Source organism: Ammodytes marinus (assembly GCF_949987685.1).
Source record: "Ammodytes marinus genome assembly, chromosome: 8".
Taxonomy (NCBI): domain Eukaryota; kingdom Metazoa; phylum Chordata; class Actinopteri; order Uranoscopiformes; family Ammodytidae; genus Ammodytes; species Ammodytes marinus.
The window spans coordinates 29,549,116-29,566,386 of NC_137212.1; the positions used below are offsets into that span (position 1 = coordinate 29,549,116).

General features: G+C 40.0%; 1 protein-coding gene across 1 annotated transcript in view; it reads left to right on the forward strand.

Annotated features, from left to right (window-relative positions):
* The window catches only part of slc1a7b (solute carrier family 1 member 7b), a gene marked incomplete at both ends in the record, with an annotated part of 56,195 nt that overhangs the window by 12,374 nt on the left and 26,550 nt on the right, over window positions 1-17,271 (forward strand). The window contains one exon of the mRNA XM_080033192.1: window positions 8,351-8,430. Within this exon, the coding sequence (XP_079889318.1) occupies window positions 8,351-8,430 (80 nt within the window). The remainder of the gene's footprint in view (window positions 1-8,350; window positions 8,431-17,271) is intronic.

A 17,271-nucleotide genomic window follows, 5' to 3' on the forward strand; every position in this document is an offset into this window, starting at 1 on the left:
GACTGTCAAATCGCGTGAAAAGTCGTGTAGTGTAAACCCAGCATAAGATGATTTGTCAGTGTACTTAAAACTGCAATAACTGTTTTTTTGGGGGGAAACAAAATGTAAACACAATACTTATATACTATCTCACCTGAAATACCTCATTCATTATATTATAATAGTGATTTTATAATGATAGAATGCCGGTCCCGTATGGGTGAAGTATTCCTTCAAGTCATCTAGTGGCTGCAGGTGTAATACATACAGTAACCAGTTTTCCCTTACGCATGGCAAGTTCCCATTCTGTCACAGTCACACATTCAGTTTGTTGAGGTGGAATACAAGTTTACGTATAGTCATTTATTTGACTGAATTCTATGAAACTGTGCTAGCAAACTTTTATACAATGTCTCCACATGAATCCTCTGCTCTGCTTAACAGTTACAGTTTTGTTCCAGCCAGAGACTTGCAGCTTTAAAATGCAAAAAGATATTAATTTTTTTAATTTTTATTTCGTTTTTTACTCAAAAGGCTTACGACTGTAAGGAGAGTGAACTGCATGTTGGTGTACTGTATATCTGATATGTGGTGCAGTTGGGCTACTAAGATGATTTGTCAGTGTACTTAAAACTGCAATAACTGTTATATACTATCTCACCTGACATACAGTAGTTATGGCCAACTTGCTGGCATGTGTGCACATTCAGCAGACTAAGGGGACAATTAGAACTCATTTGGTAGTCATGTCTCTGTTCACCTGGGGCATGCAAGTCCAATATTCACTCTCTTTTGAGCTCTGTTTTTGGTCTCCGCCAACTCCTTTTGGAGAGTTTCTGGCATTTTAGCTGCTAAATGCTACTGGCTACTTGCTAACTTTGTCTATTTGATGTTTGGTGCTGAGCGCTGAGCAGGTATAGTGTACACTGGGCTTTGGGGCTTTTTTTGGCAGGAGCGCCGCCTGCCAGAGACAGACATGACACTATGAGAACATCCAGAGTTAAGCCAACGGTTTACAGACTGAAAAATGAATGAGCCAAAAGTCAAGAGAATAAAGAACAAAACAAACCCAATAGAGCAGATGGGAAAAGCTGTGGTCAAATTTGGAAGATAATTCAACTGTGGACTACAAGTTAGCCTTCACACATACAATCAATCATATGATCCATTATTAATTATTTATTATATATTATTATTATATACAATGTCAGACATATATATAATATGTGGCACGTTGACCACAGAAAAACTGGTGATGGGTGAATTTGGAGTTGGGCTGTCGCCGTGCCCACCTAATCAGAAGCTAGGAATGGTCCTGGTAGTAAATAGACATATTTTATTACATTTTCTTCACTTTTGATTGGGTGGGCAGGGCGCACATTTGGGTGGGCAGGCCCACCGTTGCCCCTTGGCTGCCGTCGGCCCCGCTTGCCATTATGAATTGCCATTCAAAAACAGCTTGATAACGCTGGGTAGGCTATAATTAGGGGAAACATCGAATTTTCCCGAATTGAGGGATAGGTTACACAATTAAGAAAAAACAACGATGGTGTTACGGCTCCCACCTTGTTTTCTCCTCCCTCCTCTTGCCTCCTTCATTCTCTCTCTCTCAGGTGTTCTGGGGCCTGATTGGGGGCAGGTGCTCCCAATCATGCAGAGTTTAAAGGCGTGGCCTGGGCGGCTGGCTCGCTCTCTCTGCCTGCCTGACGGGATGACGGTCGGCTGCTGACCTGCTGCTGGTGTTTTCCTTAGTTTTGGTTGTTTAGTTAATGGGGGGCTGCTAGGTTGTGTTCTGTTTATTTTATCGTAGTTGTTAGAAGGGCAGGGGAATAGTTTATTTGGAGGAAGGCCTGGGCAATACTGTGGTCCAACTGTGGCTGCCCCAGGTCTTCCTCCCGTTTACCTCTTTTTCTTTTGCAGCCTCCTTGGTTACAATAAATCACATTATTACTTTGATTCTTGGTTTTGTCTGGGTTTCATGATTACCATGAAATTGTTTAAGAAACCTCAATTTTGGGGGGCCCCCGAATCATCTCGTTTTCCTTTGTAAAAAAAACTAAAACAATATATATATATATATATATATATATATATATATATATATATATATATATATATATATATATATCTTTTGGGGGGCCCCCCCAGGTACTTGGTGCCCTGCGTACCCTGCGCATGGGGAGCGGCGGCCCTGTATGTGGCCATCCGACCCTTTCTCCTAGAAATGACATAGCAATCTAAATCAATGGTAAGGCAGGGTATTGATGCCAGATAAAAATAAATCAGTATCTTGTTTTAAGGTGATCAAGATTGATCATGTTTTAACCTGATATCAGGTTATACCGCACAACTCTTTATAAAGAGATAAAAGGCATGCCATTATTAACACGTTATAACATAGCGTGATAACTTAAAGGTGTAGTCAGTGATTCTGTATAATGCTTATTGTCTAAATCACTTTTGTTTAGGGACATAACATATCCATTTGGAAATGGACATAATATTCATTTCATCAACCCCAATGGGATAGCGTAGAGGAAATTCCAACCAGTAACCATGAGGTCTCTGGTTGGATCCCCAGCACCAGATAGGAGGGTGTTATTAGTAAAACTATATGTGACATGTATGGTGCCAACCATCTCTACTATTGTGTTCTTGAGCAAGGCACTATCAGAATCAGATTCAGAATCAACTTTATTGTCATTGCACATGTTACAGAGCAACGAAATGACTTGTCAGTTTACACCCCGCCAAGAAACATAGAAAGACAGTGGAACCCCAAACTGCTCCAGGGGCGCCGCAATGGCTGACCATTATATATGCAAAGAACAAATTCCGATGTACCTTGTGTAAATTGAAAAATTAACAAACTTAACTTAATCCAGTTATTCACAGTCATCACAGTTAAAAGTGGACTCAAGTTTGTTGTCTAAAATGTGAGTTTGGATTGTATTTTCTTGTGGCATCAATACACTGCCATACCTTTTGATAATTACCAGTGGAAAAAAAATTCTGGATGAAGAAGCGCTACATTTCTGTCTTACAAACAAGTGGTGAGGAGGCCGTCATGGGTAGAGCAAGGAATGGAATGGTGATGACTGTGCTTTGTACAGCCACAGTCAACAACATTTCATTTCAATTCAGAGCAAAGTAAAAAAATTGTGTTATGACATTTCGACATTGCGTCGCTGGATTTCGCCTTGATCCTTTCACACATAACCTGTCGTGCCATTGGTTACTAATACTGCACCGTAAACCTTTGGTGTTGGCCCGTTATGACAAGCAGCAGAGTATAGAATGCCACAAAATAATTGCTTTCACTTGTCCTTCAGTTATTATCTTGACTTGAGTGCTAACTTTTGAATTGCCATTGATGCTGTTGAAAAATAATACCTGAGTCTTACTGTTCAATATCGCAAAGAAAAGATTTAAACCTTTGTATCCCTTTAATATGTTAGTCAGGTCAAAACATTTTACAAAGCCCACAACTCAATTTACCATCTAAAGCAAATAGGAACAAATCAACATCTATTCATACCATGGCAGAATAATAAAATGTGAATGGTAAATGGACTCCACTTGAAACATGTGTGAAGGACAGTGTTGAACTTTCAAAGTGCAGAATCATTATACACTGAGTGCTGAGGCAGTGTCTCCTAACACACACTCTGATCACACCATAGATAATATATAACGCAGATGACTTGGGAGGAAAAAAGCTTTTTTTAAATTCTTGATACAGGGCCAACTTCATTCTGACAGAGAGGAGATACAAGGTCTGGCTGCAGGGGCTGCAGGAGAACAGCTGTCCCCTGCTGCCCTGGATGGAAGCCAGTGTTACTATAAGCCCAGTGGACACTGAAACTAATAGAGAAAAAGCCTGTGAGATCAGCCTATACTGCCAAACTGTCACCCAAAACTCTTGGGCCTTGGAAACACGTCATTGGAGTTCGTTCTGTGATATTTTATGGCTGCTTTCCAATATTTTAAATCAGATTTAAGCCTTTGCGTCCGTGTGTGACTGTTTGTGAGTGTGTGTGTGTGTGTGTGTGTGTGTGTGTGTGTGTGTGTGTGTGTAGGTTGGTGGGTGTTGTGTGTGTGTGTGTGTGTGTGGGTTGGTGGGTCTTGTGTGTGTGTTTGTGTGTGTGTGTGTGTGTGTGTGTGTGTGTGTGTGTGCATGCGTGTGTTTAAGCTATTATTCTTTGACTCCTTGCAGCTCTACTCTAATCTAATCTACTTGCATTTGGTATTGGATCCTTTTCTGGAGGTTATTTTCCATATTATTATTATATCCATATTACCCATGATGCCTCTGGGTTGCTGGTCATCATAGCAACTTTAGCTGCTAACGTTAGGACTGTTACGCGCTCCCACCTTCTCTTCTTCTCTCCTGGTCCTCCTCTTGCTCAGGTGTCCTGATTCGGGGGACGGTGCTACTGCCGGTCCGGCGTGGCCTGTGCCGTGGCTAGGTCTCTCACACAGCGCACAGTAGAGGCGTCGGGGTGCAGCTTGTGGCAATTCTGTTTATGTTCTTTAGTTTATTAGATGGAGGGCTGTTAGTTAGATTATCTGTAGTTTTGTTATAGTTAGAGGGGTCGGGGTATAGTTTAGGAGGAGGAAGTTCTGGACCAAGCAGTCCAATTGTGGCTGCTCCAGGCTTCCTCCACTCTTTCTTTTGTTTTACAGCCCTCCACTGAAACGTGAGTTTTGGGATTGCTTTAATAAAATCATATTATTGTTTAAGCTTTGATCACGGTTTTGGTGTTGTTTCTTTAATTGTTGCTGGCCGCTGAACGAGCCAAAGGGCGGCCGTAACAAGGACCTACAGTATGTAGCAGCCCATTTAACACAATGACTGTGTTTAAATGGCTCCATTGCGGAACGGGGTACATGATGCACAACTGATTGTGCCGGGAAACATAGCTTTAACATTAATAATAATAATAATAATAATAATAATAATAATAATAATAATAATAATAATTGATAAGATATATATAGCGCTTTTCTGGAGGTCACTCAAAGACGCTTTACATCACATAGAATATACAATAGGCCGACATAAGAAAAACAAAAACAAAACAAAAACAACGGAAAAACAAAATACAGATTCAAAAAGAGGTTTGGAATGGTCAGGTGTGATGGGGATGGGTCAGGGGTCATATGCTTTCTTGAAGAGGTGAGTTTTGAGTTGGCTTTTGAATGAGTTGATTGAGTCTGCATTTCGGATGTTTATGGGGAGGGAGTTCCAGAGGGTTGGGGCAGCAATGGCAAAAGCTCTGTCATTGATGCCTTTGACTGGAATGAATGACAAAGTATTGTTATCCTGCTTTGGAAGTGCTTTAAAGTAGTAGTGATCAACACGTCACACTCATTAAAGAGAGACTTTTATGACCTATAAACGTTGTTATAATGATTTATAGTCATGTTTAACCATACTAGCTTATCAAATAATTACGTACATGCATTTAGACGTATTCCCTGCTGACCGTCTGGGGTGGCTATGCAGAGCACTAAACACTAGGACAGCCGGTCGAGAATTCACTTGTTCAAATTTCCGGGTAGTTTCTGTCACGCTACCGGATGTTTCCATGTATGGTAATGCTGCTCAGGCAAGCTCCGGCCATGCCCACACCTTCCTGAAAATCTCCCGCTGCTGGAAGGAAGGTAACCAATCACAACGGAGTGGGGTTTGCAGCAGGGGGGGAGGGGCGCAGAAGCTCAAAGCAGTGTGTAGGGAGAGACTGCTGTGCTCGCTAGGGTAAGAGGAAGAGTGTCCCGAAAATCTACATAGTTTTTTGTGATGTGATTCGTGTCAGGTTGCTCTATAGCAGTTTTTAACAAGAAATTAAGACCAGAAAAGTAGTATAATAGGATCTCTTTAATGTGTTTGCACTTTATTCAGGGCAACACTTTTATCCCAGCTCTCTACCACAGTGTCTTAGAGCTGCACTGGGACTGTGTTTTATTCTACAGTATATGTTAATGCTGTGCAACTGTCCACATATTTTACATTCAGTATACAAACATAAGGGCATAAAGTGCATTTGAGCAGGACAGACAAAAAATTATATATAATATATGGCCTACGGATGACTACATTTGTATATAGGGGAGAGTGGGGTGAGATGTGCCACTTTTTACTCAAAGTGAGTTTAAAGTGAGGCCTTGACAGTTATGTCTCCAACTCAAATATGTACATACATTTCAGGATGTTGTGCATCCCTGGCAATAAAAACTTTGGATCTGGAATACACTGTTTAAGAAATATAAAAAGTTGTCTTGTGGTACAACTTGTTCCCGGTGTGGTGTAAGTTGTGCCTTTGGCATAAATCACCCCAACCCCAGAATTTTGGATAATTAGCATGATGCCGCAGTTTAGAGTTGACATCATGCTAACTGTATAGACTCAAAGTGTAGAATACTAAAGCACTAAAACATGTGTCAAATGTTTTGTAACGTGTCTATAATTGTTCAGACACAATAATCCAATCCTTGATCATGGAAATTTTACTTTGAAAGGCAAAATACAGTTTTTTTTAGCTTAAATGTGCTTACATCTTATTCGTTGTGTCTCCCTTTTTTACAGGATGAGTCAAATGGATGGCGCTCTTCTTAAATATATGGTCACATTTCTAATTTCTTCCAAGGTTTTCTAGAAACAAGGGGTGGCACAACTTCCCCACTGGCACAACTCAGGCCACTCTCCCCTACTGTATGTCTCATTTCAAAATGGAAAAAACACCTTTTCTATTTGACCTACAATGGCTCCAGTAGGCCATTTTAATTATTCTTGGTAAAAGCTAATAATAAAAAAGCAAGGTAGGGGAGAACGGGGTAATCTGAGCCACTTTTTACATTTGCTCTCCTCTAAGCGAGCTAAAATGATTTATCACTCAAATTTACACATTTCCCATTAATTCAGGATGTTTCCTAGAAATGGGCATTAGCAGAATTTTTTGAAGACAAAGGGCAGTGAAAATATGATTGTTTAAAAAAAGTTGTCATGTGGCTCACTTTACCCCAGCTGTGGGGTAAACTGATCCACTTACTTTTTCCACTCTGAAACTACCATAACAACATATATTGTAACAGTAAGAATCCTGACAGCTAGCCACACATTCCAGAACTAATGTCGGACTGGTAAAAGAATGATGGGGTTTGGTCAATTAAGCAAAGCAAATTTTCTAAACACTTGAAAGTAACTCTGAACAAAAATCAAATACAACATATTATAATTCAAAAGGTTTTAATAAGATTCAAATGAAAGATAGAACCAGTTAGAAAAGAACACAGTCTGGGGGTCAGAACACAGGACCCTTAGAGCCAGCTAGTGTCTGGGGGTCAAAGCATAGGAAAATCAGAACCAGCGAGAACAGCCTGGGACTCAGAACACAGGAGAAGACCCAACTGGATTATAACATCAGCCTGTCATACTCTACAACTAGGCCTACTCTACATTCCAGCCCTGAAGGTTACAGGGAAAGATGAGAAGGTGCTCTTTCCGTGTGGTTGCCCCAGGTCGTCTTCCTGGTGTATTTCCTTGGCATGATGGCTTTTCTACAATGTGTATGACATTAAAATAAAACATATGTCATGTAATATTACATTAAAATATGTTTAAGACTAAACTTAACTTGTGCCTCATGGTGGGGGAAAGTGAGACAGTGGCTCACTTTCCCCCACAGCATTTGGCTCACTTTCCCCCACCACCACAATTTGAGAAAAACTACCTCTCTTAGCATTTCAGGCTAATCTTCGGTTATCAGCATCACATGGTTTCATATGTTGGTAGTTCATCAACACGTATGATAGAAGTTTTTCTACGTGAATACATTTGCTTTGGCACAACAGTTGATTACGTTGACAGCAAGAAAATTTACTTTTACATGCAAAATACCTATTTTGGTGAAAAAAACATGCTTACCACAGCACCATGAGGTCCTCTCTTTCAGGGCCATGGGGAAATGAGAGGGGCTTGAAAACATATATCTCACATGACCACAAATGTTTTCCGTTGCCTAGATACAGGGGGTGGCTCACATTACCCGATGCCTCAGATTCCCCCGTTCTCCCCTATATAAGAACAACCTGAAAAACCACTTGTTTGTCTCCAGCAGATCAGTTTGGCCTTTCTCCAATGGTTCATTTTAAAACATCAGTTGATTGAGATCTTCATGATGCTGCAGTCGTTTTTTGCTCATCATCAGCTGCATTATTGTCAGACGCTCGGACAATGCCTTGAAACCCATGTTCATTATTTTTTGAATCTCATCAAGTGCCTTTACTATTTTCCCCTTTTCAACCAGCTGTATAATGCTTTCCCTCAGGTTGCCTCTGACTAGCCATTCTTCTTCTATCCCTCTGACAGGAGGTGAAGTACTTCCAGTTTCCTGGAGAGCTGCTGATGAGGATGCTGAAGATGCTGATCCTCCCGCTCGTCGTGTCCAGGTACTGCCGTTTGTCTTCCTCACTGAGCTGAACAGTTCACTTCACCTGCAAAATAGGCTCAGTGCAGCACACACTATGAACCAGCCTCATTGAGATAACACATACTGTCAATCAGAACACACTCAGAGTATATATATAGACACTAGCATCAAACCCCAATACACAAATTACAAACCTTTAATCTTTACAGTTTGAATAATTTGAGTTACTTCACACACCTCTCTCAATGAGAGACCATGATTCACAACAAGGTCTATCAGTGTAGCCCTTACTGTATTTCATCATAAATTACAGCTCTATATCTTCTAGGTTTTGCTCCACACATTCACACTCACATTGCCACTTTTCTCCCTCCAACAACCTGTCTTCATTAGTCCATTTCCAAAATAAAGTACTTTTGACCTTTTCCCTGTATATACAGTATGTTCACTAACAAGTCTAAAACAAGACACATTCTTAGTGTTTCAGTTGAAATTGCAATCACTAGTGTTTGAAATGCACTAGGCTGAAATCTATTCTGTTTTGAATGTGTGGTCTACAGTTGTGAGTGTGTTAGCATTCGAACAAAGTGCTGGAAATCCACACTGTTGTGCAGGTTGTGGTTAAGCCATGAGATAATAGTTTTGAAAATTATGTTTTAGCAATGAAAAACGAGCTAGAGTTTGGTCCACATGAACTGCTGCTGGGCATAATGTTGTTAGAGTTTTGCACATGTCGCTCCAGTTGTGCCCAATGTGGGTTAGCAATTGAAAAAAACTGTAAACTGGGCGAAGTTAAGCTTTAACTGAAGTGATGCTGGTTTGGCAGGGATAAGCATTAATATTTAGATTATCTGTGACAATGTTCGAATGCCAATGTGACCTCATTCAGGTCATGTTTTGTTTTCAACACCATATTTAAAATTCAGAGGCTGGCTCCAAAGGCCTACCTACCTTAAGGAAGCCCAATGCTTGTTAGATCGTAGGATTGTGGATTGTGCTGAAAATAAGGAGGGCACCTTTTATATTCTATCTATGGAGGGCACTGGATCTTACTGGTCATCTGTCTTTTAATTTAAGTGCATTGCTGTCCTGTGAGTTCTACTTTTCACCTCTACGATTGACATGTTAAACTTGTAAAGATATAAAATGTCTCTCATACAAGACTAAAAACACACCTTTATATATGTTGTACAGTACAGTGTATCAGTGATGGTTTAAAGGTCACATACAGTCAAGTGCGAAAGTTTGTGAACCCCTTGAGCCTTTTGGAATTTTATTTATTTTAACCATTATTAATTCATTTTTATCAATACCAGTATTTTTTATATGAAATAACAGATGTTTGTTTATCAATTCAACATTTTTCTTTTCCAGAAATCAATTGTTAAAACAGATAAAAAAAATTATTTGACGAATGTTGTATGTGCAAAAGTTTGTGAACCCTGAGCTGCATTGCTTAAATCGAGCAGGTTGACACAATCAGGTGGGCCAAATTGGTTGATGAAATAGACCAATGTAATGAGAGATCTTTAGGAAAGAAATTGGGCGCCACTAGATAAAACAGAGATAAAACCAGGTCAGTTTAGGCTCACCAAAGTGAACCCATACAGGTCAGACATGCTAAAAGGGAAACAAATCTCAGAGGATCTCAGGAATAGAGTTTTGATGTTGCACATTTGTCTGGGGACAGTTATAAATTCATAAAAAAAATTTGAGCTCAATCGGTCCACCGTGAGGCAAATCATCTACAAATGGAGAGCTTTAAGAGTGACTTAACATCTGCCTAGAAGTGGACTTCCTTCAAAAATATCCTCAAGCGCCACAAGAAAAGTGATTTTTCAGGTAAAAGCCAACCCAAACATTACATCTGGAGATTTGCAGACAATTTGAAACCACCATTATTCACTTGGGAGAAGGTTCTGTAGGTGGTAGGCAGAATTGCGTTTTTGCCCAAACATGGCGGTTTTGGTTATGACCAAACAGTTCAATTTTGGACTAATCTGTCCAATGAATAAGACTTCAGGTATCTCCAGGTGCTCTCTGGCAAAGTTGTGACAAACAGTTTTGTTCTTTTTTGAGAGCAGAGGCTTCTTCAGCAACCATCCCATGAAAGCCATGTTGACTGAGTTTTCTTCTTATTGTGGAACCATGCACATCTGTCCCAGATGCTGCACGAGAGGTCTGCAAATCACTAGATGTAATGTTTGGGTTGGCTTTTACCTGAAAAATCACTTATCTTGTGGCGCTTGTGGATATTTTTGAAGGAAGTCCACTTCTAGGCAGATGTTCAGTCACTCTTAAAGCTCTCCATTTGTAGATGATTTGCCTCACGGTGGACCGATGGAGCTCAAACTTTAAAAAAAATAATTTATAGCTGTCCCCAGACAAATGTGCAGCATCACAACTCTATTCCTGAGATCCTCAGAGATTGGGTTCCCTTTTGGCATGTCTGACCTGTATGGGTTCACTTTGGTGAGCCTAAACTGACCTGGTGTTATCTCTGTTGTATCTAGTGCCACCCAATTTCTTCCCTAAAGATCTCTCACTACATTGGTCCATTTCATGACTCAATTTGGCCCATCTGATTGTGTTTACTTGCTCGATTTAAGCAATGCAGCTTAGGGTTCACAAACTTTTGATCATACAACATTTGTCAAATAATTTGTTTTATCTGTTTTAACAATTTATTTCTGGGAAAGAAAAATGTTGAATTGATAAACAAACACCTGCTATTTCATATAAAAAATACTGGTATTGATAAAAATGAATTATTAATGGTAAAAATAAATACAATTCCAAAATGTTCAAGGGGTTCACAAACTTTCGCACTTGACTGTATTATGCTATATGCACTTTTTAAATGTGTTCTAACATATCCATGGGTCCACGGTGTGCCTAGAGAAAAAAATAACAATCTCTCCTTTTCTCACTCTCCCCCTTTCTGACACCCCCACCCCTCCCCCAATATACTCCAGTCAGAATTCTCGCCGACTATATCGTCACAGTCGGCACAGCCACATCCCCCATATTTTCTTTATATGTCCATGCTTCCCCCCCACATTAGTAACCAGAAACTTCCACCGTGCAGTATTCTATGATAACTCCCCTCCCCCCATTTCTTATTGGTCCACGGCCCTGAGATCCTCTGGAAAATTTTCCGAGCGACAGCCATGTTGTTTTCCCCGCTAAGCGACAAGATGCCCGTAGTGCAGCAAACCATGCAGAGTGTTGCATAAACCAACACAGAAGCATTCTGCTCATAATCCACTAATTTATCTTAATCACAGCAGTCTTAATAATGCCGCGTTTATAACAAGACAAAGCTTAGGGAACTACTTGTGTTACGTAGTAATTCCATCGGTGAAACTAAAAGGAATCTCCTCAATGGTTGTTTGCCTGTTATTTACCTAGTGTAGCATGTAGCTTCGGGAGTAGCACTCAACGTTTGCTTCTATTACACTAACTTAGCTTTCCCATTGGAGTTTAATAATATATAAAAAATATAAAAAATCATAGTATATTAAGTTGTATGTATGTATAGATCGTAAATGTCAAATATAGAATCGCCAATTGTATAGATAGATTGTATAGAGATTATATGGATTACAAGAAGCGAATATAATAAATATTTTTATTTTATTTACTATGGAAAAGGGGTAGGATTAAATAAGTGTATACTTCTTCCTGCTCCTTTTCAGGCATATCACATCAATACAGATAATTTTCTTTTTTTTCTTTTTGTGAAGTCATTTAAACATACATTTTGTTTATTGTATTTTTATGCTTTTCATTTAGTTTTGTATTGTTTTTGATATGTCTGAAATAAAATAAAAAGTTCAAAATTCAATAATGCCTCGTTTTTAACACCAAAAAGGGTGGGAAGTTATTCCTGTGGAAACCAAATGTGAGGCTACTGTTTTCACTGGTTTTAAATCGTCTGACTGTCACTTTTAGCCGTTAGCGCACATGTAGCTTCGGATGTAGCACCCAACGTTTGCTTCTATTACACTAACTTAGCTTTCCCATTGGAGTTTAATAATGCCTCGTTTTTAACACCACAAAGGGTGGGAAGTTTTTCCTGTAGAAATCAAACTGTGAGGCTACTGTTTTCACTGGTTTTAATCATGTCAGGTCATGTCAAACTGTTCGAAGTATGGCTTCGCTCCGGTTAAACACTTGTGTTCACAGTCACGCAGTGTCTCTCTAGTATCACGAGAGCATGGCAGAGACGGTGGGAGGACCCGGCAGAGAGGTGGGAGGGGCCAGCCAGATCGCAGGCTGCAGACACCAATATAGGTCATCCGGAAACCAGAGGAACATCAGGGTATAGAGGCTTGCTACAATAAATGATCTGAACGGGTTTTTCAGCAAACATTTAAAAAAATAAGTATTAGGGACTACTTAGACCAGGGGGTTTTCAAAGTGTGAGAGAGTGAGCCCCCCCTCAGAGAACAAATTTCATCGGAGCCCCCCCCCAAAAAAAAAAATTAAAACAAAATTCTAAATCCCTGTGCTTTGAAAGATCTTTTAATTATTTTACAAATTTAAACATATTTTTGAAACATTCTAAAAAAAAAATTGCGTTTTTAAACACATTTTTTAATACATTTTAACATCTTAATCCAGTATTCTAATCCTGCTTCCTTTAAAGATCCCATATTATACACTTTTCGGTACTATTATACACCATATTATATGGTCTTAGTGGTCCCTAATATATTTTTCTTTAATTGTTGGCTGAAAAAAACTTTCAGATAAGGGGGAGAGTGAGAACAGGAGAGATTGTTATTTTTTTAAATATTTTGGCAGTCTCTAGGCACACCGTGGACCCATGGATATGTTAGAACACATTTAAAAAGTGCATTTAGCATAATATGTGACCTTTAAGCATGGATAGTAGTGACTGAGTGTGCAGCGGAGTGAGAAAGATAGGCAGACAGACTTGCCCAAATTATTGACTAGTTAGACGTCATTCACACACCCAGTGTTTTTTTGCTAGTGCCTCCGATGTCCTGATGGAGGAAAATAGTAGCCAGTGGAGAACCAGACCCTCCTAGGAGGGTCCGGGGGTATGTCCCCCCGGGAGATTTTTTTTCACCTTTTTAAAGTGAAATGCATGAATCTGGTAGCCTGGCATTCCCAGACCTGCCACTAGGCGCTGGCAAATTAAATTTGCTGCGCGTGTTGGTCTGGACACGCTCCGGAAGCTTTATCAAGAAAGCCAGAAATCTGGCTGGTGGTTTCAATTGGTTCTATCTAATATGGGTGCGCCATAGCCCTTTATATGGTGCTCTGGGGAGGACGTAACCGGATGACGACAGTGACGTGCATGCGACGTCGAAGCCGTGATAGTAAACATCAAAGATGGCTGCGGATATGTTGTGTGAGTTTGAGACTGCTTTGGCCTCGACCCTTAACGATTTGGAAGACGGCACTCAAATCTTTCATTAGCAAGTGGAATGTTCTATTTTGCCGACCGACAACGGCAAACGTTTAATTTAACAGTTTAACAGCTGTTCGCTAAACGAAAGGGGCTTACGTCGCCTTGTGCATCGCTCTGATTGGTTGTAGTGCTATCCAACTGCGTGCAGTGGCATTTGAAATGCACGAGTAGGAGCCGCCCCTTGAGTTGGAAATTACTATTGATCGTGGCCAGACCCTCTATCGTTCAAGATATCAGGGTCTGGATTTCCAGGCTATGAATCTGGTGCACTTTGAGAAGAAAATTAAGAGGCTAAATATGAGGAATTTTGTGTGAACAAATAATTTGGAGACACTGGGTCTGATGAATTAGAAGCTATTGAAGAAAGACACATGGATTTTCCATAAAAATATTAATTTAAAATAAAAAGAATGTATGCAGGGTCCTCTGGGTTGGGCTTGGCGCTCTTTTTCTTTAACAAGACTTATTTCTCTGTAATATAATGAATGCATTTAAATGCAGTGAGAGGAACGAAGCAGAAGAACTCTTGTCCAGCTATACCGTGATCTTAATATAAAAAACACAAACTCAAAAAAAAAAAAAAAGTTTTTCTTTTTTTCACATATTCATCTGCGCCCCCCCCCTGCCATAACCCCACAGTTTGAAAACTACTGACTTAGACCATATAAAATTGACAGCAAAGTGCATAATATGTGAGCTTTAATATATTAGCGTTCCTCATATCTGACTTGTCATTAATACATGTAATGTAAATGTAGCACATCATTTACTATAAAAGTAACTTGAAAAACAAAACACTATAATCAGATCAGCTAAAATAGGTGACCTTCATGATCCAATATCGTTCTCTATTAGTTTAAGTATGCATGTTGTGTTGGATACTCTCATTCATACATCTTTGTGTCTACTGTATTCATTACTCTGTGTGTGTGTGTGTGTGTGTGTGTGTGTGTGTGTGTGTGTGTGTGTGTGTGTGTGTGTGTGTGTGTGTGTGTGTGGATTAAGGCACCAACACCATAGCACTGATGCGACGCCCGCTTTGCTTTAATTAAAAGGCTGTGAATGTGTTTACTGGTAAATCCTCTTACTGGTTCATGATGTTCATGCAGACGGGAGTTTTTTTGAATTAAATGCTTTTGTTATGGATTTTTTTTAGAGAACATACCGTTCACACAATTTTTTTTTTAAAGTATCACAAAAGACACAATAAAATAAACAACTATCATGGCATACTCTACTTTACAGGTTAGTAACAACTTCCAAACACATTGTTCAAACTATAGGCGAACGTTAAGCAAAAAATAAAAAGTCAAGTCAACAACATGTCATCTAGGTCCCTTCTGTACAGTTATAGTCAAGGCAAGGCTGCAAGGAAAATATCTGTTTACATTTCTCTGCTTTCCCTGAAATCTCATAACAAATTTTCTCCATAGATAAAGTACTGGAGAACTCTATGAGCCAGATATCAAAACAGGGGGCTATCTCTTTATTCCAAACCTTAAGAATATTTTTATTTTATATTTTTATACTGTATATGTTTTTGAATGTACAACGACCTTGAGCGCCATGAAAGGCGCCTCGAGATAAAATGTATTATTATAATTATTATCGATGGGGCAGAGAAGTGATCACCTGCGCTAGCTGAGCCTGGTGAACTGCTAGCTAGTTCGTTCGACAAAAAGTCTCCTTCACTCCCCAAAAGATTGTCCAGCACCTTTGGGCTCTTTTTCTTGGTCTTACCCATCCATGAGAGCTTTATGCGTTATTTGCATGGACGTCGATTTGGCTAAACAAGTGGGGGGGACAAACAGGCATTCTGGAGTGCATTTTCAAAAGTGGGGGGGACAATGAGGAAACATCTTTTTTTCTCTTTAGTGCAGGTAATGAACGGTTCTGAAAGACGGCATACCCGCTCACTAATGAATACAATGTATAGCCTACAAAACACTGATGTCTGACACATTTGATGAAAAAAGCATTTTCAAAAAGCAGCGGACATATGAGCCACTAGCTGCTCCCCGTAGCCCAACCAAACATGACGTAAACAAAAGGAGCTTGGGAAGGTAGTTCCGACTGAGCACATCGAGCCGAAGCACGGCTGGACTGTCGCACAACAATATTACTCCGCCTCGGTCTCCATGGCAACCTAGCTAGTAGCATAGCCATGATCAGCTTCAATTACTTCTTGATAAACAACCAGTGACGTGCGGTGAGGTCAGTGAGTGGGTAGGCACTGAGTTCTGAAAGCCAGATTTCTCTAAACCTATATATTGTTAAATCAAAAACAATAAACAACAAACAGGCACGCACGGCCGATTTCAAATAAGTTCCTCCCTTTCTTTCTCTCTCTCACTCACTCACTCACACACACACACAGACGGGACGTATATGAAACGTCACGACGGTGACTTCAGGTTTGCCCGTAGCCTACTGTAGTTTGGTCTAAATGATTAAACATCGCATCCATCGACTTAACGGACCCGTCCCTCACACCGAGGGCCGAAAAAACGTAAGGCAACAAGTCAAACCTTCGCCGATTCAAACTACCGGTACTACTTCTATTCAACTTAAAAATAAAAGACAGCATTCATCATTATGTAGGACTACAGCATAACTGATGGCAACTCCACTCCATAAACTTTATCTTAATAGATAAAGTACCAGTAGCATATGCCCCATGGACCTGTCCAGCATCAGAATGTAACCATTTATCCACATTGCAGAGCTTAGGTTTGTCCGTCAGTAACAATGAAAACACAACTGCTCAATTGAATATAAAATGCAGAATGGATTGCACTCGGTATCAATTCATCCAACTTTATTATTAAATAAACCCCAAAAAAGTTTCTGACTCACCAATCTAACTCCCTGGCTGTAGAAATAAGCAAGACGATAGTAATCCAGTGACAGTCTGACTGACAGCACAGTTAGCTAGCATCCTTCCGCTCATGTAGGCTGCCTGTCCGTTTGAAATGCTCGAACATTGTTTGTCCCTGTTGCTGCTGTACACCGTCCAAGGCTGGCGCAGGCCTTTCTCTTGCTATTCATTCTGTTCCTTTTTAAATTATAATCCAATTTGTTAAAATTCCTCCAGTCTGAAATATCTGCAGGCACGGCAGCTGCAATGTTGACTTAAAAATCCGCGGGGGTAATGCGACGTGAATGAGCATAACGTAATGACGTTGCCCTAAGATGCGTAAATGTCTAGTAATATCTCGATTTTAATTGGTCCATGAATGATATGTAATGTAAAGGCTTATGTGGCATACCATTTACGTAAAAAAGGCACAAAGAATTATGCTTATTTGCGTACATGTTAAATAATACAGAATCAAGCGAAAACTTTTTTCTTGCCGTCCACAATGAATAGGCGCAAAGGCACTGATTCTTTGCCGTACACAATGAATGGGAAACAGC